The sequence below is a fragment of the Enoplosus armatus genome, chromosome 7 (assembly GCF_043641665.1).
Source record: "Enoplosus armatus isolate fEnoArm2 chromosome 7, fEnoArm2.hap1, whole genome shotgun sequence".
Classification (NCBI taxonomy): domain Eukaryota; kingdom Metazoa; phylum Chordata; class Actinopteri; order Centrarchiformes; family Enoplosidae; genus Enoplosus; species Enoplosus armatus.
In genome coordinates this window covers 8,253,152-8,271,505 of record NC_092186.1, presented here as the reverse complement: position 1 = coordinate 8,271,505, position 18,354 = coordinate 8,253,152, and the positions used below count along the sequence as shown (strand labels likewise).

Below are 18,354 nucleotides of genomic sequence, written 5' to 3'. Positions count from 1 at the left end.
CTGAGACATACACATTATGTCCATTTCAGCTCTGTGGCTATACCTCTACTCTTTATGCTGCATACAGATTTAGAGATGAGAGGGCTGATTCCCATGCAGCAAATTGTATTTTTAAACCTGAAATTTCGATTCCAAATTAAAATGCAGAGGATTTTGTCAGATATCAGCTTTTCTGCACTCATCTGTATCACTCTCTACCCTCAGCACTTCCATCCTCCCACTCCCACCCACACACGAACAAAGATTTAGCACATCATAGGTTGTTATACCCATCATTTGTTATCAAAGGGAGAGCTGGCCTATAATAGAAGTAAAAAATAAAATGGTGGCATGATATTCTGACTCATTCACTTGGCTGCAAACTACTGGAACAGATTGAAAGGTTAAGATTTTGGATTGTGCACATGAGATGCAAGCTCCCTCTTGTGGCTGAGTTGAGGTCCCACAACTGAGCGGACGATGAAGATGCATGAATATGGTTGAATTGGCAAATATAAAAAGGGAAAGGAGCTCTGATAGTCGTCTGAATTTCTAAAACAGTGCAGTTGTTGGTATCAAGAGTCATCAAGAGTATGCATGTAAAAATGCAGACGAAATGGGACGCTGTGAACGTTTTGCTGATTTTCCTCTTGATCCCTGCTTTGACAGCTAAATGAAGTCCATATTCCACAAGACATGTCAACAGTATCTCATCAGCTCAAATTCACGATGATAAAATCACAGGCTGACCACTAGCAGGAAAAATCCCAAATCTGGGCCATAGACAAGGTTTCATAAATACTGAGGTCCAAATTCCTACGCTGCAATCCACCTCCGCAAACCTTACTTGAAATTAAATCCTCTATTTTTTTTTCAGTTTCCAGTCCTTATGCTTAACTATGCTAAGTGGCTGTTGCTTCAAATTTTACAAATAGGAGAGCGATATCAATCTTCTCATCTAACGCTCTACCAGAAAGAAAATAAGAGTAAATCCCACAATGTCTAACTATTGCTTTAAATGAAATCAAAGTTGGTGTGCAAAAATATACCTTTTTCATGGCATTTTGACTCATCATAGCAGGGAAAGCAAAGATGAAACTAATTTTGTTAACGTTTTTTACCGTTATCAAATTACACCTGCACTTTTCTTGCGGTGACATGTCAAAATGTCTGACGTGAAAAAGGCCTGAACCTCCTAAGACCCAAGCTCTATCTTAATTTCTCTTTGCTATTTGGGCTTATTGGGACCTGATAAGTATAAAAAGTAAGCATCATCTGTTGACATGATGTGGTTCCGCATACGGGGACAATTTTGAATTTCCATATAAGCAGAATTAAGTATTATGGTATAACCCAAAATGTGATGTCCATGCATGTGGATGCCAGGTCTTAAGAGGTTAAATGGGATTAAACAACCACAGAAGCCTTTAATTAAGAAGCTTTTATTCGTTTTCTTTTGTAATGGAATGATTTACGTGTTAGAAAGTACATATTAGTGGGTTTTCATGGGAAACAAAGACATTGACGGACAGTGGAGCCCTAAAAGAGCACCCTAGGCTCAAAAGGGGTCTTGAGCCACTTCAGAGGCTGCAGGCCTGTAACTTCTTGTCAGCCAGCTTGAGAGACACCCAGGTGTTGAGCATGGAGGCCCTCAGTTTGCACCACACCAGGTGATCGGTCAACCCGAAGATTTGCGCTGCAAACTGAGCGGCGGCCTCAGGGGAGAGGATTGTGGAGCAGCCAAGACCTGCAGGGGGGAGGGTGGGGGGCAGAAGGAAGGCTCAGTTACTATGATGCATAAACTCACATGTGACCCCATGTGAAGTTAAGACGTAACACAGGAAGCTTTATGCTTACCGCTTGGCATACGGAGGGATGACCAAACATCTTGAGCACCCCAGTCTGGAGTGAGAGGCGGGCAGTTGATGACGGGATACGCCGTGTTTCCAGACATCACCGGACCGAGGCCGTTACTCCTGCCGGCGACAGCCACAAACACAGTGGGCACGCCGTCACCTGAGGAAAAGCATATAGATATTATGACATGATAGATAATAAAATCCTCACAACAAATCCGCTCAGGTTGAAAACAAATACACACCTTCATATTCTGCTTTGATGCGGAGTGTCTCATCTGGACCTTTGTGCGCCGAGGTGACCCTCAGGATGCAGGGGATCCCGTATGAGGTACAGGCCTTCCTGATTTTTTCACAGTGAGCCATGTCCGAGATGGAGCCCATCAAAACCACCACCCTGCCGCTGGCCTTGGCCTCCAGCAGCAGCTAGAGACACAACACGGCACTCATCAGGCTCCGCGTCCCAGTCCCAGTTTGCATGTCCACTTAAAGCGAGCCTATGTAACTTTAGCTGACCAGTGGCCCCTGTGGCTACATGTGACAATGATAAATGCTAAAACCTAACCCTAACCGCGAACTGACTCTCTAATGTCCGTTACATAGCAACATCGAGCAAAACTTTGCTAACATAAGCTTCTGTAAACTACTGGTCCTTCCAGACCAAATAAGGCTGTAGCAGTAAAACTACTGAGTGTAATGAATTGAGAGAGTATGTTTAATTGTTCATGAATTCGACTTTTCATTTTTAAGAGAAAAAAATGTTCCATTTATTCTTTCAAAACAACAAAGAGTCACTTTAATGTATGTTTGTTGAAACAATCTTGAATGTAAAAACTATTCCTGCATCCAGCTCTTTTAAGAGTTTAAGATTTGAAAATGATAAAACTGGAGAGCAACAAAGCCCAGATAACTAGTTTATAATGAACTGTGTGTGTCCGTTATAACATGTTGATTAAAAGCCCGTCCTGACAAAGAGTAGATTGGGAAAATAAGTTCAGTGTACCTTGACCCTTTCAGAGACCCACTCAAAGTTCCTCTTCACCATCTGCATTGCCTCAGGGGTAACTTCTTTAAGGTCTCGGTACACCTAGAAAAGAGGGGCAAACAAGTTATTTCTTTCATCTTGATTCTTAAAAAAAGCATCAAAATGAAATAGCGAGACCAAAAGAGAAGTCCTGACCTGCTTATCCTTCTGCTGGCTTCGATCTCCAGCTGGCCACAGCCTCCATGAATCGTTGTCGATCACATCAGCAAGGACGATCTCTTGAGTCTTCACGTTCACGCCAAACTCGATCTATAAGCAAAGAAAGATCACCCTCCTAAATTGTGAAGCAGTCGGAGAGGCGGTCACACTAGGGTGCCAGATTTACCAGCAGAGGGCAGCGCTGCACCGCATACCTTCATATCCACCAGCGTGCAGTTCTGAGTGGCCCAGGCCTTTTCCAGAATCTCAAAGATGGCCACGGTGCTGCGATTCATGATGTCCACCTCGCACTGGCCGATGGTGAGCCCAGCCAGAGAGAATTTGGACTCCAGCAGCTGCTCCTCTGACCACTGAGGATCATTGTTGGCATCATCCTACATCAGAAAGCCACAGATTACATAAAGATGGATGTGATTTGACCACTTTGAGTCAAGTTGCAGCACTTAAAAAAAAAAAAGACTGAGAACACATTGGAGGCGGCCGAGGATGACGTCTCAGACTCACTTTAAAGAACATCTCCATCTTCAGAGGGGTGAAGCGGTAGCCTTCTTTGACGCCTGGATTCCTCTTGAGGAATGAGCCAGTCGCCACTCTCCGACACACCCACTCAATGGGAATCATGTCACAATGGGCTGCGATGAACGCTGTGTCCGAGTGCTGCTTCACAAAGGCAGTCTTAATGCCTGGAAGAAAGGGTAGATGTTAAAAAAAATGATAACACCCCCCCCCCCCCCCCCCAGTGCTCCAAAACCTCTTGATTATGTCAAAGTAGAGTAACATCTGAAGCTCATTATTATAGTTTTATACGTCAGTGGATTACAGATAGATGTTGAAACACACCATTACTGTGAGGGGGGTGAGGTTGGCCACAATGTGAATTATATGCGTCAAAGTTTTAAGTCACAAGGCAGCCATTACCACAGCTTGCCACACTCATGAGTGGCGTGTGGGTTACAGTTACCCAATTACTTTTAAATGAAAGCATGGTGGAGAGTCATGTTGGTAATCTTTTTTTTGGACCTAATGTCGAACATGCATGCACCTACACACGTCGATATCACTGGACTAGTTCTGGGCATGCATGTATGCATTGGGTCAGGTCAAAAGAGTTGAAGAGATCATGTGCACTTGAAAAAAAAGATCTAGAAACAAACAAACAAAAAAAGTGATATGACTAAATTTTAAATCGTTTTGTCATAAAGACTCAACATTATCATGTGTTCTCAGTAGAGCTGAGAATTAGTCAATTGTTACCAACAAAACCTCTGGTCCCAGTTAAAAAAAAAAAGTGAGTATTTGCTTATTATCTTTGACTTCAATGATATTCATTTAGACAAAACAAGCAATTTGAATATGTTAATGTAGGCTTTAAAGAATTGTGCGTGGCATTTTCTTTTTACCATTTCCTGAATTTGAATGGACAAATTATCAATAAATAATGTTAATAACTAACTACGGCTGGGAACTAGGGGTGCAACTACAAACATATTTTAAAAACGCTGCAACTGGTAAAAAGGTCTAGTTTCCCAACAGCTAACAAATAAAATAAATAGACCAAAGGTGGTCTTTCTGTCTGAATATAATAACCTCACTGACCTCTTATCTCACTCACAAAAGCCTACAAACAAACAAAAACTAGAGGGATAAAGTTGTGTGCGAGGGAGTGCTCATAAAAACGCCTTCATTCTACAGTAATTACACCGCTCTGGTTTTAATCCACAAACAAAAGACAGTTTTCCATCATGTTGGAAAGTTGCCTGAGGCTGAGTGTGACACACATCACCTGGCAGAGTGCACACTGACTATAACAACCTCACAGGCTCCTCACCAGACTCCTGGAGAAGCTTGAACACGCAGCTCGTCGTTTTGTTGGCGATGGCAGCCTTGCCCTCCATCTGGTCTTTCCTCACCGCATTCCCAGCGGTGATCTGGTCTTTGGACTGGACCAGAACCAGTCCGGGCTGGTCCGCGAGCTCATAAATCTGCTTCGTCTTTCCCTCGTTTAGCTTCTGACCGATCTTCAACTCTAAAAAAAACCCCGAAAAAAATTAAAAACGCACACACACACAAAATGAAATCCCCCAAAATGACACGCTGCACATGTATGTTATGTATTGTTGTACTGTACCTGGTGTGGAGGCCATGTTGGTGTTCTTTAACAACCTGCAGTCCTGAAAGACAAAACACAAAATGGACTGAACGCCACTTTTTGAAAGTTGTAAGTTGCAGAAGAGCAGAAGAGGGAAGTGGAGTCGGTCTTACGTGCTCTGATAACCAATCACACCCCTCAGCTCATTCACAAACCCAATCACAGAAGCGCGTTGGTCACCACGTGGGGGGAAGATGCTCCAACACCAACACCAACATTTGCAAGGCGAAGAACTTTTTGGAGTTTATCCACCAAACTACCCCCATTTTCTCTCTGACAAAGACGATTGATTTGGCTAAACTTCATCAAGAAAAATCAATTCACCGCTTGACCTAATCGATTAGTCTGATTGAGAGTAGCTGTTGCCCTCCTCATCGCAAAATCACCACGTGGTGTTTGATTATTTAATGTTAGAACAGTGATGGTGGCCTGTTTCTCCTGTAAAAGCTGCACTAAGTGAGTTTTTTTCGTGTCACTAAGTTTGTTTATTTATTTATTTATTTATTTATTGTGATTTAACGGCCACTTGATCAGTTTCAGTCGAGTTTATGTTGTTTTAAAGAGCCACGTTGTACGTTGCAGTCAACCCTCGCCGCACGTGTTCGGCCTCTACTATCTGAGCGCGCACAGGCACGCACGCGCTGATTGTTGAGGCAACCAGGCACGCGACTGTCAGTCGGGTTAACCGAGGACCGTCCGGGGACAGACCGCGGCCGAGATGGAGTTTGAGGCGTCCGGTATCGGGGAGGAGTGCGGGGTTTTCGGGTGTGTGGCAGCCGGAGAGTGGCCCACACAGCTGGAGGTGGCTCAGGTCTTAACTCTGGGACTCGTGGCGTTACAGCACAGGTAAGTAACGGAAAGGTGTGTGTGTACGCTGGTAACGTGAGGGGGTGTTTATCAAAATAACGGATAAAGATAAACGGGTCAGTTTGGGAGCCATTTCTACAGCTGCACAAGGGGGGTGTTCAGGAACAACTGTGCCACCAAAACCTACTTTTGAGTCAAGTCCAAAAAGTTACTATTAATATTGGCTAAAAACAGATTAGCGCATCTCCTGATTCAAGTAGAAGAGGAAACATTAGTTGACATTTTTTAACTCAACAAGTCACTCTTGGATACTACAGGAAAACAAATAGTGTTGCATATTTGAAGAAAATATTTGCAGCCGTGTTTTTCAGGCGTTGCGTAGAGGGTGAAAACAAATACTGTACAGCTACAGATTCGCTATATGAGCAAGAAAAAACAAACTAATAACGAGTTCCCCCAAATTAAGTGTGATAAATGTCAACATAAACTCAATATTGAGTAACAAATTCACTCTCAAATGTTAAAAGATGTAGAGGTGCAAGTAACTGTTGTTTTCATTATCAATTAATCTGCTGATTATTTTCTGAATGAATCAGTTGATTCTTGGACTTATTCAACTTGCTTGTTTAATTCGGCCAATAGTCCAAAACCCAAAGATATTTATCTTATTATCATATAGGACGAAGAAAAGCATCAAATGATCATATTTGAAAAGTTGACTAAAATGATTACTCAGTTGTCAAAAGATCATGCTACATGATCAACTAATCATTGCAGATCTTAAAGATGGTGTACAGACTATCCTGAAAGACAGAAAAGGGCTGTATAATTTGTGAGTTTACAGCATTTCCTCATGTGTTTTCTGGACTCTTACAGCCTGTAGTAAGAATCATTGATTGAGTTTATCTTGGTTGTGTAATGTTTGTGCTATTTGTCACATGAGATTAGTAGATATTACCTGTCTCGGTGGGGATGGATTAGGGGAGGCCATTGAACGGACTGAGTTGATCTTTATTATCGGGATGTGATCCTGCTCTTCTTTACACCGTGCCTTCACGTTATTGGCAAAGTTGGAGCCAGAGTCCAGTTTTTTTACTGGTGTCTGGAGTGTGGGGTCTGAAAAAAGGGAACAAAGGCAGGTTTAAATTCAGATCATTATTTTTAAGTAAAAAGTAATGGTAATACAACATTTCAGATCTTCACGGGCAAGCAAAGTGTCTTTTTCTCTTGGTCTGACAGTGGATTTCATCATGAGTTGTGCCTGCTGTTAGCGGTTATAGCCAAACCCTTCTCCGTAATTTCATTATGAGGCAAATCATGGGACTGAGTCAGAAATTGCAAAGGCTTCAGTCAATTCATGTGACACACAAAGTGATTACAGAGGGAGGCAAATTTCAAACCTTGATCCACGGCTTTCCTCTTCACTCTTCTGTTTGATGAATAGGTGTCCTCTTTTTCTGCCCTAGTTTCAGAAGAGCCTGCAAACAATATAAAACGGTTACAAGACAGCATGTTTTCACTTGTTGTTTGAATTGATTTGGACGGACAGACTTGTGACTTCTTCAAACTAAACGACATTTTTTTAGAGCTGCTTCACTGCCAAGGAATAACTTGCAGACCTAGAAGTTGTTACCCAGTTTTAGTTGGGCATTTTTATTATTGTTATACAATTATTTTATTATAAAACTGTGTTAAATCTAATTTTACCTCTAGTGCTTACTTACTTCACTGAATGGAAATGTTTCTAAAATTAGTTCTGAATTACTAGTACTTTCTTAAACTAAGATGGGGGGTCCAAATTACAAACCATTAAAAACACCATTAAAAAACATTAAAAATGTTTTAACATTTGTTTACATTTCTTTGTCCTTGTCACTCAGGATAATCCACGTTGGAACTTCTTTCCACGGAAACAAAAAGTCCCTATAGAAACAGTTGACAGCGAGGTTTCTTGGCAATTTGGGTGAACTGACGCTTTAAAAAAATGCCCTTATTGGTTGAAGTTTGGGAGATCATGAATTGGATTTAAGGGATGTAACATTCGAGTTTTGTGAGTCAATGACAGCACTTCTGAAGACATGAGAGATGAATGTTTTTTGAATCTCTGTTTCTGTAGGTTTCATTAATTAATTAATAAATAATGATATTGGGCTCACTCATTGATCTGTGCTGTTGATCCAAGCGAAGCTCCTGGACTGCGTTCAGCCTCAGTTCTTCATCGTTTGGTGCAACATCGAGGCTTATAGACAAGACCGAATCAGGACTGCAAGTCCTGTCCACCGTCGCTCCCGCCAGTGTGGTCACTGTGTTCATCTTTTTCAAATAGACCTCTACGTGATCGTTCTCCTCACAGTCCTCCAACATCGCGAGCCTGCCTGAATCTGCTTGGTGGTCTGCAGCTCCTGTGTCCTGTGGTGAGCCGTTAGTTGTGCGATTCATAATGGCGTCCACCTCATCGTAGAATCTCATGAGGCGTCTTGGGTCGGCTTCATCGGTCTTTCCTCTTTGTAGGGAACGGTAAAGGTACTTGAGGTTTTTGTACTTGGTATGGCACTGCTTCCAGTCGCGTTCAATGCCCTGCTGCATTAACCGGTTGGAGATCTGGACAAAGATGTCCCTCTTTCTGGTCGAGCTCTCCAACTGCCTGCACACACGCTCATCGGACCAGACTTGGACCAACGCTCGCACCTCCTGGTCGCTCCAGTTTCGACCCGTGTCCGACACCGTGACCACATGGAACTGTTCAGAGCTGGATGGGTCTGAGAGTGTTAGTTGAGCATCTGGAGCGAAGAACAATAAGTTAAGGAAAGAAAAAAGATTTTGTATACTGTGAACTTCACAGGTTATTGATGTAGCAGGGTTAGGGTTACCTGATCCTCTCCATTTAACTTCCATGTCTCCGTCCATATCGTAATCGTCACTGTTGTCATCTGAAAATAAAAAAAGTAGAAGAAACATGGATTGTTTTTTTAACCTTGAATATGAAACCACTATGGTCGCTGCAGACTGAATACATACCATCATCAATTTCAATGACGACCTCACTTTCTGAGGCTGATGTCTGTGCTGGTGTTTGTAGCCTCCCTGCTCCCATCTCTCCATCATACAACTTCTGCTGCATCTCCATGGTCCCGTTTTCCAGTCCCCGGTCCAGCAGAATGGCTTCCACCTCGTCGAAGAACTTCATGTACTTGCCCGGGCCCCCTGCGCTGCTGCCCCCAGCGGCGTGAGCGCTCTTAGCGGTCTTGTAGTCGTATTTCAAGTTCTTGTACTTTGTCCGACATTGTTTCCAGTTGCGCACCACCCCAAAGTTCCTCTGCATCTGACGGGCCATCTCTTGGAAGATGGATTTGTTGCGTAGCGTGCACTTTAAGCGCTCTCGAATCCGCCGGTCGGCCCAGACGCACAGCAGAGCCCGCACCTCGTCGTCCGTCCAGTGGCGGCCCCCCTCCTCAGCCACGCTCGGAGTGTAAGGAAGAGCCCGGTGGATTCGACTCCTGATGCCTGCACAGACAAGCACACACTGTGGCTCAGTTTTGATTTTTTTTAAAATAAGATCGAGCTTGTGTGAAAATGTTTTAAAATGTGTAAAAAAAAAAAAAAAAGTTTAAAATGAGCAGTCAGACGTCAAAATTTTCTACTTTAGGTTAAAATTAGTTTGACTTATCTTCTGATCTGTCAGTTGAGAAAATACTACAAAGTGTTGAGCGTTGTCGTATGTCGTGATGATCGGCACTACAGTTGGGGTTGAACCTACATTTACCTTCCTGCATTGGGATAGTGACTGAGGAAGGGTAGATTCCTCTTTGATTACCCACATCTTCCACCTCTTCCTCCCAGCCCTCCACCGGCCCTCCATCCACTCCTGGGCTGTAGTCTGCTGAAGGGCCTGCTGCTGCGTCAGGCTTCCTGCTCTGAAGTCCCAGGCTCCTGCACTTGGCCTGACACTCCCACCAGCTGCGCACAACGCTGAGCCTCCTCAGACGCTCTGAGATCAACTCAAACGTGGTTCTGCTCTCAGCTACGTGCTGAGCTCCCACCTCGTCCCACACTGACATGAGAGCCAGCACCTCTGCCTCCCCCCACTGCCTCTCCACCGAGCCTTTTTCCTCTGCCACCTCCCTATCACCTCCTCTTTGTCTCTCTGCTCCTCTCTCCATGTTTGAGCTGACCTGGAAACGCTTTCTTTTCCCCAATCCGTCTCTCTCTGCTGCCCGGTTCCCTAGGCAACCAGGCGGCTAAGCCTGAAAGCAACGCCTCCATGCAGAAAAGCAGCCTCACCACTGGCTTAAGCTGTGTGCTGAGGGGGCGGGACCAACTGTAATCCGAGAAGCAGCTTGGTAAATAGGCTGAAACCGCAGCAAGACGACTCTCCATATATGGCAGCCGAGAGGCACACGCTTCTGTTTCTTTTGCTCCTCATTCCTGCTTTATTTTGCCCGTATCAAACCAGTTTGGTTTGCCTCGAGGCTCATAGCAAGCTTTTACAGCTGAACAAGTTTATTCACGTTTAGTCTCGAAGAGACTGAGAGATCAGTCATTCTAAAACTGCCCCTGAAATATTTTAATTTGACATGTGATTGTTTGTGTCTGCTCAGGGGTCAGGAAAGTGCCGGGGTGGTCACAAGTAATGGAGCCAGTCCGCCCACATACACAGCCCACAAGGTAACACCGATCATGGCTAGAAGCCCCTGGTGTCATTATAGACAGAAGCATAGTTTAACTCACGCTGTCACACAGTATTCAAATATAGGAAACATTTGAGCTGAGGTGCTTCATACATAAAAAAATCATTACAGCCACACACACACACATGTATACACAAACACACAGTTTGACACAGTTATTGTGATATAATTGTTATTTAGGACTATGCTGCTTCAGAGCTCACTCTCAGATTGTGGCCATGTTTTCCTCTCTACAAAAACATGATAGCAGGATATTACTATTTACTCTGTCATTATTTGTGCAGATTGTGTAACGTCTCTCACTGATTCCTCTTGCCATATTTTTTTTTTTTTTTTTTTTTTTTTAGGGAATGGGATTAGTGAGCGCTGCTTTCCCACCCGAGGCTCTTCTGAAGCTGCGCTATGGTAACCTCGGTATTTGTCACACGCGCTATTCAACTACTGGGATCTCAGAGCTGCAGAACTGCCAGCCCTTTGTGGTGGACACACTGCACGGCAAGATTGCTGTAGCACACAATGGAGAGCTTGTTAATGCTCATGCCCTGCGGAAAAAGGTGAAGATGCCCGCTAACTCGTTCTCACTGAACCTGTTGCATATCAGTGGCCCTCCCTGGGTACTCTCACCACAAACAGACATAACCAAATGACAAACCAGGCCTCTATATACATGTATGCATAGATTCTTTAATTGGAGTTATGCTTATGTGTGTGTCTTCTCTAAGATATAAATAAACGTGTGCAAGGAAATGTACATTAGCCTGCATGAATGACAGTTCTGTATAAATGCTGAATCAATCATTGTAAACGTGCCATGCAGGTAATGCGCCATGGTGTAGGCCTCTCCACCAGCTCAGACAGCGAGCTCATCACCCAACTGCTGGCGTTTACGCCACCTATGGAGGAGCTGGACGCACCAAACTGGGTTGCCAGGTCAGGGTTAGGACTTGATGCTGCATAAATATTAACATATTTTCTCTCAACTATTTAAATACCCGTTTTTATTGTTTTGTAGAATAAAGAATCTGATGACCGAGACCCCTACGTCGTACTCCCTGTTGGTGATGTTCAAAGATGTTATCTATGCGGTGCGTGACCCTTATGGAAATCGTCCCCTCTGCATTGGACGGCTTGTTCCCATCTCTAAACTGCACAGTTCAGGTATTCTCAACATGTTTCTAACACATGACAGACATGTTTGTCCTTTAAAAGAAAGAAACTTCTGCTGCTGATAAGGACGACATCTCAGGAGAGGTTATCAGTGCTCAAGCCAGAGCAGTTTTAATGTCACAGGCCGGACTTTGACTTGGTCAGAGGTCAGAGGTGCAAGCTGGTGGATGATTAACGTCTTTCTTTGTCCCTTTGGTCAGGTGCTGGAGAGGAGGACACTGAGGGGTGGGTTGTGTCATCAGAGTCCTGCAGCTTCCAGTCCATCGGTGCCAGGTGAGTTTTACCACCAATGTATTATCTTTTTGGATTATAATGGAAGAATTGTGGGTAATGACCATTTTCATGTCCTTTCTGGCTCTCAGGTATTACAGAGAGGTCTTGCCGGGAGAGATAGTCCAGATATCCAAGCACGGAGTCAAGTCTCTGAGTGTTGTCCCTCGTCCTGAGGGAGATCTTCCTGCCTTCTGCATATTTGAATATGTTTACTTCGCCAGACCAGACTCTATTTTTGAAGGTTTGAATATTTATCATGGATCATCCTTTTATACAAATCTTAACTGTTTGGATTTCTTGTAGAAGTATTGAAATACTTCTCCCAAGTGAACGTGTGTTGCATGTTCAGTATTTTATACATCTACACTGCAGGGCAGATGGTCTATACTGTCAGGCAGCGCTGTGGTCGGCAGTTAGCCATCGAGGCTCCAACAGACGCAGACGTGGTCAGCACTGTGCCAGAGTCTGCGACGCCTGCTGCACTGGGCTACGCTCAGCAGGTCTGTCTGCAAGCTGTCTGCTTCGTCTCTGTAAAGACACGCTGTGATACACTCACCTCCTGATGGACCTCTGTCCTCACGAGCTTTCCTCTTCCTGTCCTCCTCTCACAGTCTGGGCTGCCATATATTGAGGTTCTGTGTAAGAACCGCTACGTTGGGAGAACATTTATTCAACCTAATACCCGCTTGAGGCAGCTCGGAGTTGCCAAGAAGTTTGGGGCTTTGACTGACAACTTTGCCGGGAAGCGAGTGGTGCTAATTGATGACTCCATCGTCAGAGGCAACACCATCTCCCCCATTATCAAACTGCTGAAGGAGGCTGGTGCAACGGAGGTTTGTTGACTAAGGATGTTACATACTATATGTGGTGACATGATACAGACATTGTTTAAATACTGATACTTAAAAGGGTCTCAAAATCATTTTGAGGGGTCCCGAAATGACAGGACAGGAAAGCAGAAACAAAACATTCATGCGACACAAAATTACATTTATATATACTTTTTGACATTTCTATAATCTTGCTTTTGTCTCTCCTAAAAATGATTCAGAATTAACCGGTGTTTCCTGCAGCGTCACCTTTCCTGCAATTAAGAGCAACTCCACTAATGTCAGAAGACATTATTACACTTTTAATTAAATAAAATTTCAGGCTTATTAACAATCAGTGAAGACATTTGCTCAATAAAGGCAGTGTATTTAATGAGTGAGCCATTACATAACATTTAGTAACTATATTGATAACGAGATGAGTAGTGACAGGATCTGATCGATCACAGTCAACGTTCACTTTGTAGTAATAAATCCGAGCAGCACATTGCAGTGCCATGGGTAAAAAGAAACTCTAAATGTTTACCAACTGGGAAAAGTCAAGACAAACAGCCCAGTCAGTCACAAGCCCATAACCCACACACATAAGGAACCAGTGATGGTGGCTCACAGGTAGACACTGCTTTATTTTAAGGGGTCACAAGCCAAAACTGTTGGGAACTACTGTTTTAATACATGAACAAATGCATGTAATTCTAGGTGATGTTTTTCTGTGGTGTAAAAAATTATATCTGCAGTGAAACAGGGCCTATATTTAAAGACTGATCAGACTCAATATTGCAATTTCTGTGAATACAACAACATTACTTACTAATATTACAGATGATGATGAACATATTTTAAATTTGCTGATACTGTGTTCCTGCTGTTTGTTCTCATCATTGTCCTGTATTGTTTTTAACGGCATGTGGTGGAGCCAAAAACAATTTTCTACAACGTGGACAGTAACGTTCCTAACTAACTGGGTAAAATACTGTATTTTCTCCTTGACAGGTCCATATCAGGGTGGCCTCTCCACCGATCAGGTTCCCTTGCTACATGGGGATCAATATTCCAACAAAGGAGGAGCTCATCGCCAACAAGCCGGAGTTTCAGGACATCGCTGGATACATTGGTAAGCACTAATATAGTACGCCATCGTAAGATTCTTTGACAAACCCATATATCAGAACAAAGTGATGTGTGCCACCTTCACTGCCTTATTGTGGCGTCATAATCGGTTTGTTGCATCTCAGTTAACACTTGAACTGTCGTGCAGGTGCCGACAGTGTTCAGTATCTGACCGTGGAGGGCCTGGTGTCAGCTGTCCAGGAGGGGATCGCCTCCCTCCAGGAGAAGGACAAGATGATCAGCTCCAGTAACAAGTCCAGCAAGAGAGTGGGCCACTGCACTGCCTGCCTGACTGGGAAATATCCAGTGGAGCTGGAGTGGTAACTGGAGTACCAACACCACAACCAACCAGCAGCAGCACTGGATTTAGCTCCCAGTTAAATATGTTGTCTGTGGACTGGAAAATGGTCTTTCACCTCAACATCAGCCATCTGGGACACTAAGAGACTATTAAATACTCAACCACAGCATATGTTCTCAAAACACAGGATTGTCATCCTGCTCAGATCCTTTCACTTGAGTTGAAAATGTTACATGTAATGATCTCCAGTGGTTACAGTCTCACCTTACTGCAATTATGTTGTTAAGTCTACGTTGTTTACTATATCTTGATGTCACTAAAGTAGGATTACAGGTGCACATCTGACTGACTGCACAACACTGATGTAAATGTTTTTTTCAAAAAAGTCTTAGTTTCACACGTTTTCATATTCCAAGCATTAGGCGGAATTTGCCGTGTCAGACGCGCACAAGGCTAGTGACCAAAAAGTGAAAGTCTTTATTTTCCTTGTTTACTTTTCTATCTTTTGCCTAAAATTAACCGTTATGCTTCTTTGTCTTTGGTCTAACTGTTGGATATTTAGTTTACTTTACTTGAAAACATTACATGAATATAATGAAAGAGTAAAATAATAAACAGATTAACTGCAATGAGAACATGTACTTCATCCCCCCCCAGAAAATTCATTTTCACATTGACGCAATTTTATTTTAATAATGAACAGATATTACAAGAAACAATCATGACGCTGTATTAACTAATAAAACATTTAGCAAGAGAACATACAGGAGTGAACCATAATCACTCAAATAGATAGTTTTAACAGTTGAAACATCCAAACAGGAACACAGGATGGAAAGCAACTGGACGGACGATCATTCAGAGCTTCAACATGTAACAGTTGCAGTTCAGTGATACAATTGCCTGAGCTCACGCTGTACCAGCTGGGTGAAATACATGTATCCAGTGTCACCCCTTTGGTTATCATGTTTACTTTGCTGTCCAATTTTCACCAGTATTTGTATGGGAAACCTCACTGCTACACATGACAATAGTTTCCCACAGAGATGTTTGTTTGAGGACTTCTGTGGGCAGGCCGCTGTAATCTCTGTTCACCACCATTTTCTGCACATGTTGGGGAAGAAGAGAGGCTGAATACAAGAACATGGGAACGCTGGGAGGCCAGAAAACAAATACTCTACTTAGGAATTCATCATAGTTACCTGGGGGAGTATCCATTGGCCATTTTGCTCTCGAGTGAACCTCCTGTTGAATGAAGCATAATAATGACTTAAGGAATCAGTGATAACAGGATTCATCGCTGACACAAACTGCTTCATTTAACAGCAGAAAGGACAATAATCAATGAGAACATCTGGAGCATAATACAGTGTTAGAGGAGGCTCACCCAGGCCAGAATACTCAGCTGCAGATACGTGGCGGCCCCGACTCATCCAGGTTTCCTGCTGTGCCTCTGCTGAGCGCTGCTGAAAGCTGAATCTGTGAAACATGCTGTGTTTACTGGGGCTATAGGAGGCGCCAGCATGAGACCGCTCATATTCAGACGAAGAGAGACGGCGCCTCAGCATCTCGTTCCCATGGCGTTTGGACCCTGGGGAGGATGCACCGTACTCGTCCCTGAAGCGCTTGGACTGGGGGTGGCTGTCCCAGCTTAGTTCCCTGTGGCGTTTCCTCAGGACAGAGCGGTGGGGCGACAAGGCGAGAGCTGCCAGAGCTGAGGAAGAGGGGCTTCTGCTGGCCTCAGAGCTTCTGGCACAGAAACGGCAGGGAGGCCCATTAAAGAACGATGATTTGTTCTGGCACACAAACTTGTGATAGAGTTTTATAAAGTCCTCGTCAAGCTTCTTTGGCGAGCAAGAGACGAGGATCGGCGGCAGGGACGAGTCGAAGGAAAGATGCCGTCGGAGCCTGTGGCGACCTTCTGCTGCTGTGGCTGACTGAGGTGAGCGCAGCTGTGGCTGGAAGGAATGATGGGAGTCTTGAGGGTAAAGCATCCTCAGTGACGCAGTCGGCTTTTGTGGAGGGGAGGACAGAGAAGTGGACGTTGATCTGGGCCTCATAGACTCTCTGGAAAAGCTCTCCACAGAATGTGCTTTGGGGCTTCTGGAAAAGGCAAAAGGTGATCTACTGAGGCTGGTCATCATCCTCGCTTTTAATGGACTCTGCCTGACTGGGGAACCGTAGATGTCTGGGCGGTCTTTAACAGCAGTGGTTTCTGATGCATACACAGAGCACCCACCAGTCTGTGGAGAGTGTGCAGCGAGGGAAAGCCTTTTAGACCTGAGAGACAGGTCCAAGGATGGTTTTGCAGTGGGAAAGCCATGTCGTGAAGGACTGACCACGTAAGAGGGTTGTTCTCCCAGATGGGATACTTCAGGAGGAGATAGTTGTGACACAGTGAAGGTCTCGTTCAGTGAGATCTCTTTAGAGGTCTCAGAGGGACCAGAGAAGTCCATCACGAGGACAGGCTGTTCTCTCCTCAGCAAGCCTCTAACCCCCCCAGGAGACTGCTGCGGTGCTTGCCAGTCCTGCAGATTGGTAACTTTATGCAAGGGAGACCGAGGGGTCATTTCAGTCCTCACGAACTGGCTTTTCGCAGGGCTGACGGAGTTCTCCTTGAGCAGCATCCTGCTGGTCAGGTTTCTGGGGTGGCTTTTGTTGTGTCTCAGCGTGACAATGAAGGTGTTGTTGAGATAGCCTTTGTTTGACTGCTGTCGCCATCTGCGGTATCTCCTCAGCACCGAGTCGGCGGCCTCAGAGACATGCTGCCGATGCCAGGCCCTCTCTATTCGACAGATCATGCTGGGGTAGAGCTCCACCCAAGAGCTACCGTGACTTCTCAGAGTCATTTCCAGTTCCTCATCTTGGTCCTCGGGCTGGAGCTCCGTCTCAGAGAGGTTTCTCTGACTCTCATCCAACGAGCTCACAGTCAGCTGAGTCGTGTCACTCCTAGCCATCCCTGTGGGACACAAAAGGGGGGAAAAGAAACATCACCTAAAATTCCTACAATAGCTTGTCCTGCCATGTTGTGTTTAAAATGTTCTTACCATCATCCTGTACAGACAATTGGGTAGTAGAAACGCTGGAAACACTACAAACACTAGTTTCATCAGCTCCACTATATTGATGCATGAAATCCAACTGTTGGAAAAAAAACCCCGTAATGAATTCAAAATATACTAGATATTTAAGACAGAACTGTTGAAATTAATACAGTTCATTTACCTGAGAGTCTCTCGTAATGTCCTGGGCTGTGGTGAAAGAAAGTAAACACGTGCATAAATATACAATTTATAAACATCTCTGTAAATTGCTATTCTCGTTTCAGGTTATGGATACTTACCTCTTAATGACTCCTCTCTCACATCTGTCAGGCTCTGAGGAGAGGACAAGTGTTTGATTATATTAGTTATATGTTTCATATCTGAATTCATTGAAGACTCACAGTCTGACAGCAGTCCATAAAACGCTTCCTAAATCAGGTCACTGTATTTTGTGTCTTATGTGGCAGCAAAATATGTTCATAGTGACCCAAACCTTTGATTCCAGCTTGTTCAGCTCCGTTTTTGACAGTTTCATGTAGTGTTCAAGTGCTTCATCGTAGGAAAGACAAAAGAAAAGACACAATGACATCAGGCCACATGATAACTACTGCACTGCTGAGACAGAAACAAATAAACGGGTTAGTTAAATGGAGTGAATACAAACAAAAACAAAAAAATAGTGCAACTGACAATTATTTTCGTTATTGATTAATCTGTCAAATTTCTTCATTAATAATTTAGTCTACAAAACGTCATAAAGTGGTGAAATTGCCCACAAATCCTCAGAGCTTAAGGTGACATTAAACCAAATCCAAAAACCAAGTCTAAAACCCAACGACATTTTATTTTTGTGTCGATTGCAAGGATATGAAACACAGAAAACCTCGATACGTGATTTGAACGATAAACAGTTATTAAAAGTGTTGGTAATTGATATTGTGTTGGT

At 43.9% G+C, this 18,354-nt stretch overlaps 3 protein-coding genes and 1 long non-coding RNA gene across 4 annotated transcripts; 1 reads left to right on the top strand and 3 right to left on the bottom strand.

The window, feature by feature from the left end:
- Positions 1–1,403: 1,403 nt before the first annotated feature.
- Positions 1,404–7,003, bottom strand: LOC139287518 (multifunctional protein ADE2-like). Its single transcript, XM_070908575.1, has 10 exons — positions 6,954–7,003; positions 5,168–5,210; positions 4,868–5,065; positions 3,544–3,722; positions 3,234–3,413; positions 3,016–3,129; positions 2,839–2,922; positions 2,081–2,261; positions 1,837–1,995; positions 1,404–1,726 (listed from the first exon to the last, which is right to left on the bottom strand). The coding sequence occupies exons 1-10, from the start codon at positions 6,984–6,986 to the stop codon at positions 1,560–1,562; spliced, it is 1,338 nt and encodes a 445-aa protein (XP_070764676.1). The 5' UTR covers positions 6,987–7,003; the 3' UTR covers positions 1,404–1,559.
- Positions 5,907–14,961, top strand: ppat (phosphoribosyl pyrophosphate amidotransferase). Its single transcript, XM_070908574.1, has 11 exons — positions 5,907–6,034; positions 10,594–10,660; positions 11,031–11,237; positions 11,501–11,613; positions 11,696–11,841; positions 12,051–12,123; positions 12,213–12,364; positions 12,496–12,623; positions 12,735–12,956; positions 13,947–14,067; positions 14,212–14,961. The coding sequence occupies exons 1-11, from the start codon at positions 5,907–5,909 to the stop codon at positions 14,385–14,387; spliced, it is 1,533 nt and encodes a 510-aa protein (XP_070764675.1). The 3' UTR covers positions 14,388–14,961.
- LOC139287672 (zinc finger protein with KRAB and SCAN domains 2-like) lies at positions 8,126–10,155 on the bottom strand. Its single transcript, XM_070908833.1, has 4 exons — positions 9,759–10,155; positions 9,014–9,499; positions 8,866–8,925; positions 8,126–8,775 (listed from the first exon to the last, which is right to left on the bottom strand). Exons 1-4 carry the CDS (start codon positions 10,153–10,155, stop codon positions 8,126–8,128), a joined length of 1,593 nt encoding a protein of 530 aa, XP_070764934.1.
- Positions 14,962–15,121: 160 nt separating the features above from the next.
- LOC139287259 (uncharacterized) lies at positions 15,122–15,900 on the bottom strand. Its single transcript, XR_011597415.1, has 3 exons — positions 15,752–15,900; positions 15,567–15,609; positions 15,122–15,468 (listed from the first exon to the last, which is right to left on the bottom strand). It is a non-coding gene; the product is annotated as an uncharacterized lncRNA (long non-coding RNA).
- Positions 15,901–18,354: the final 2,454 nt, after the last annotated feature.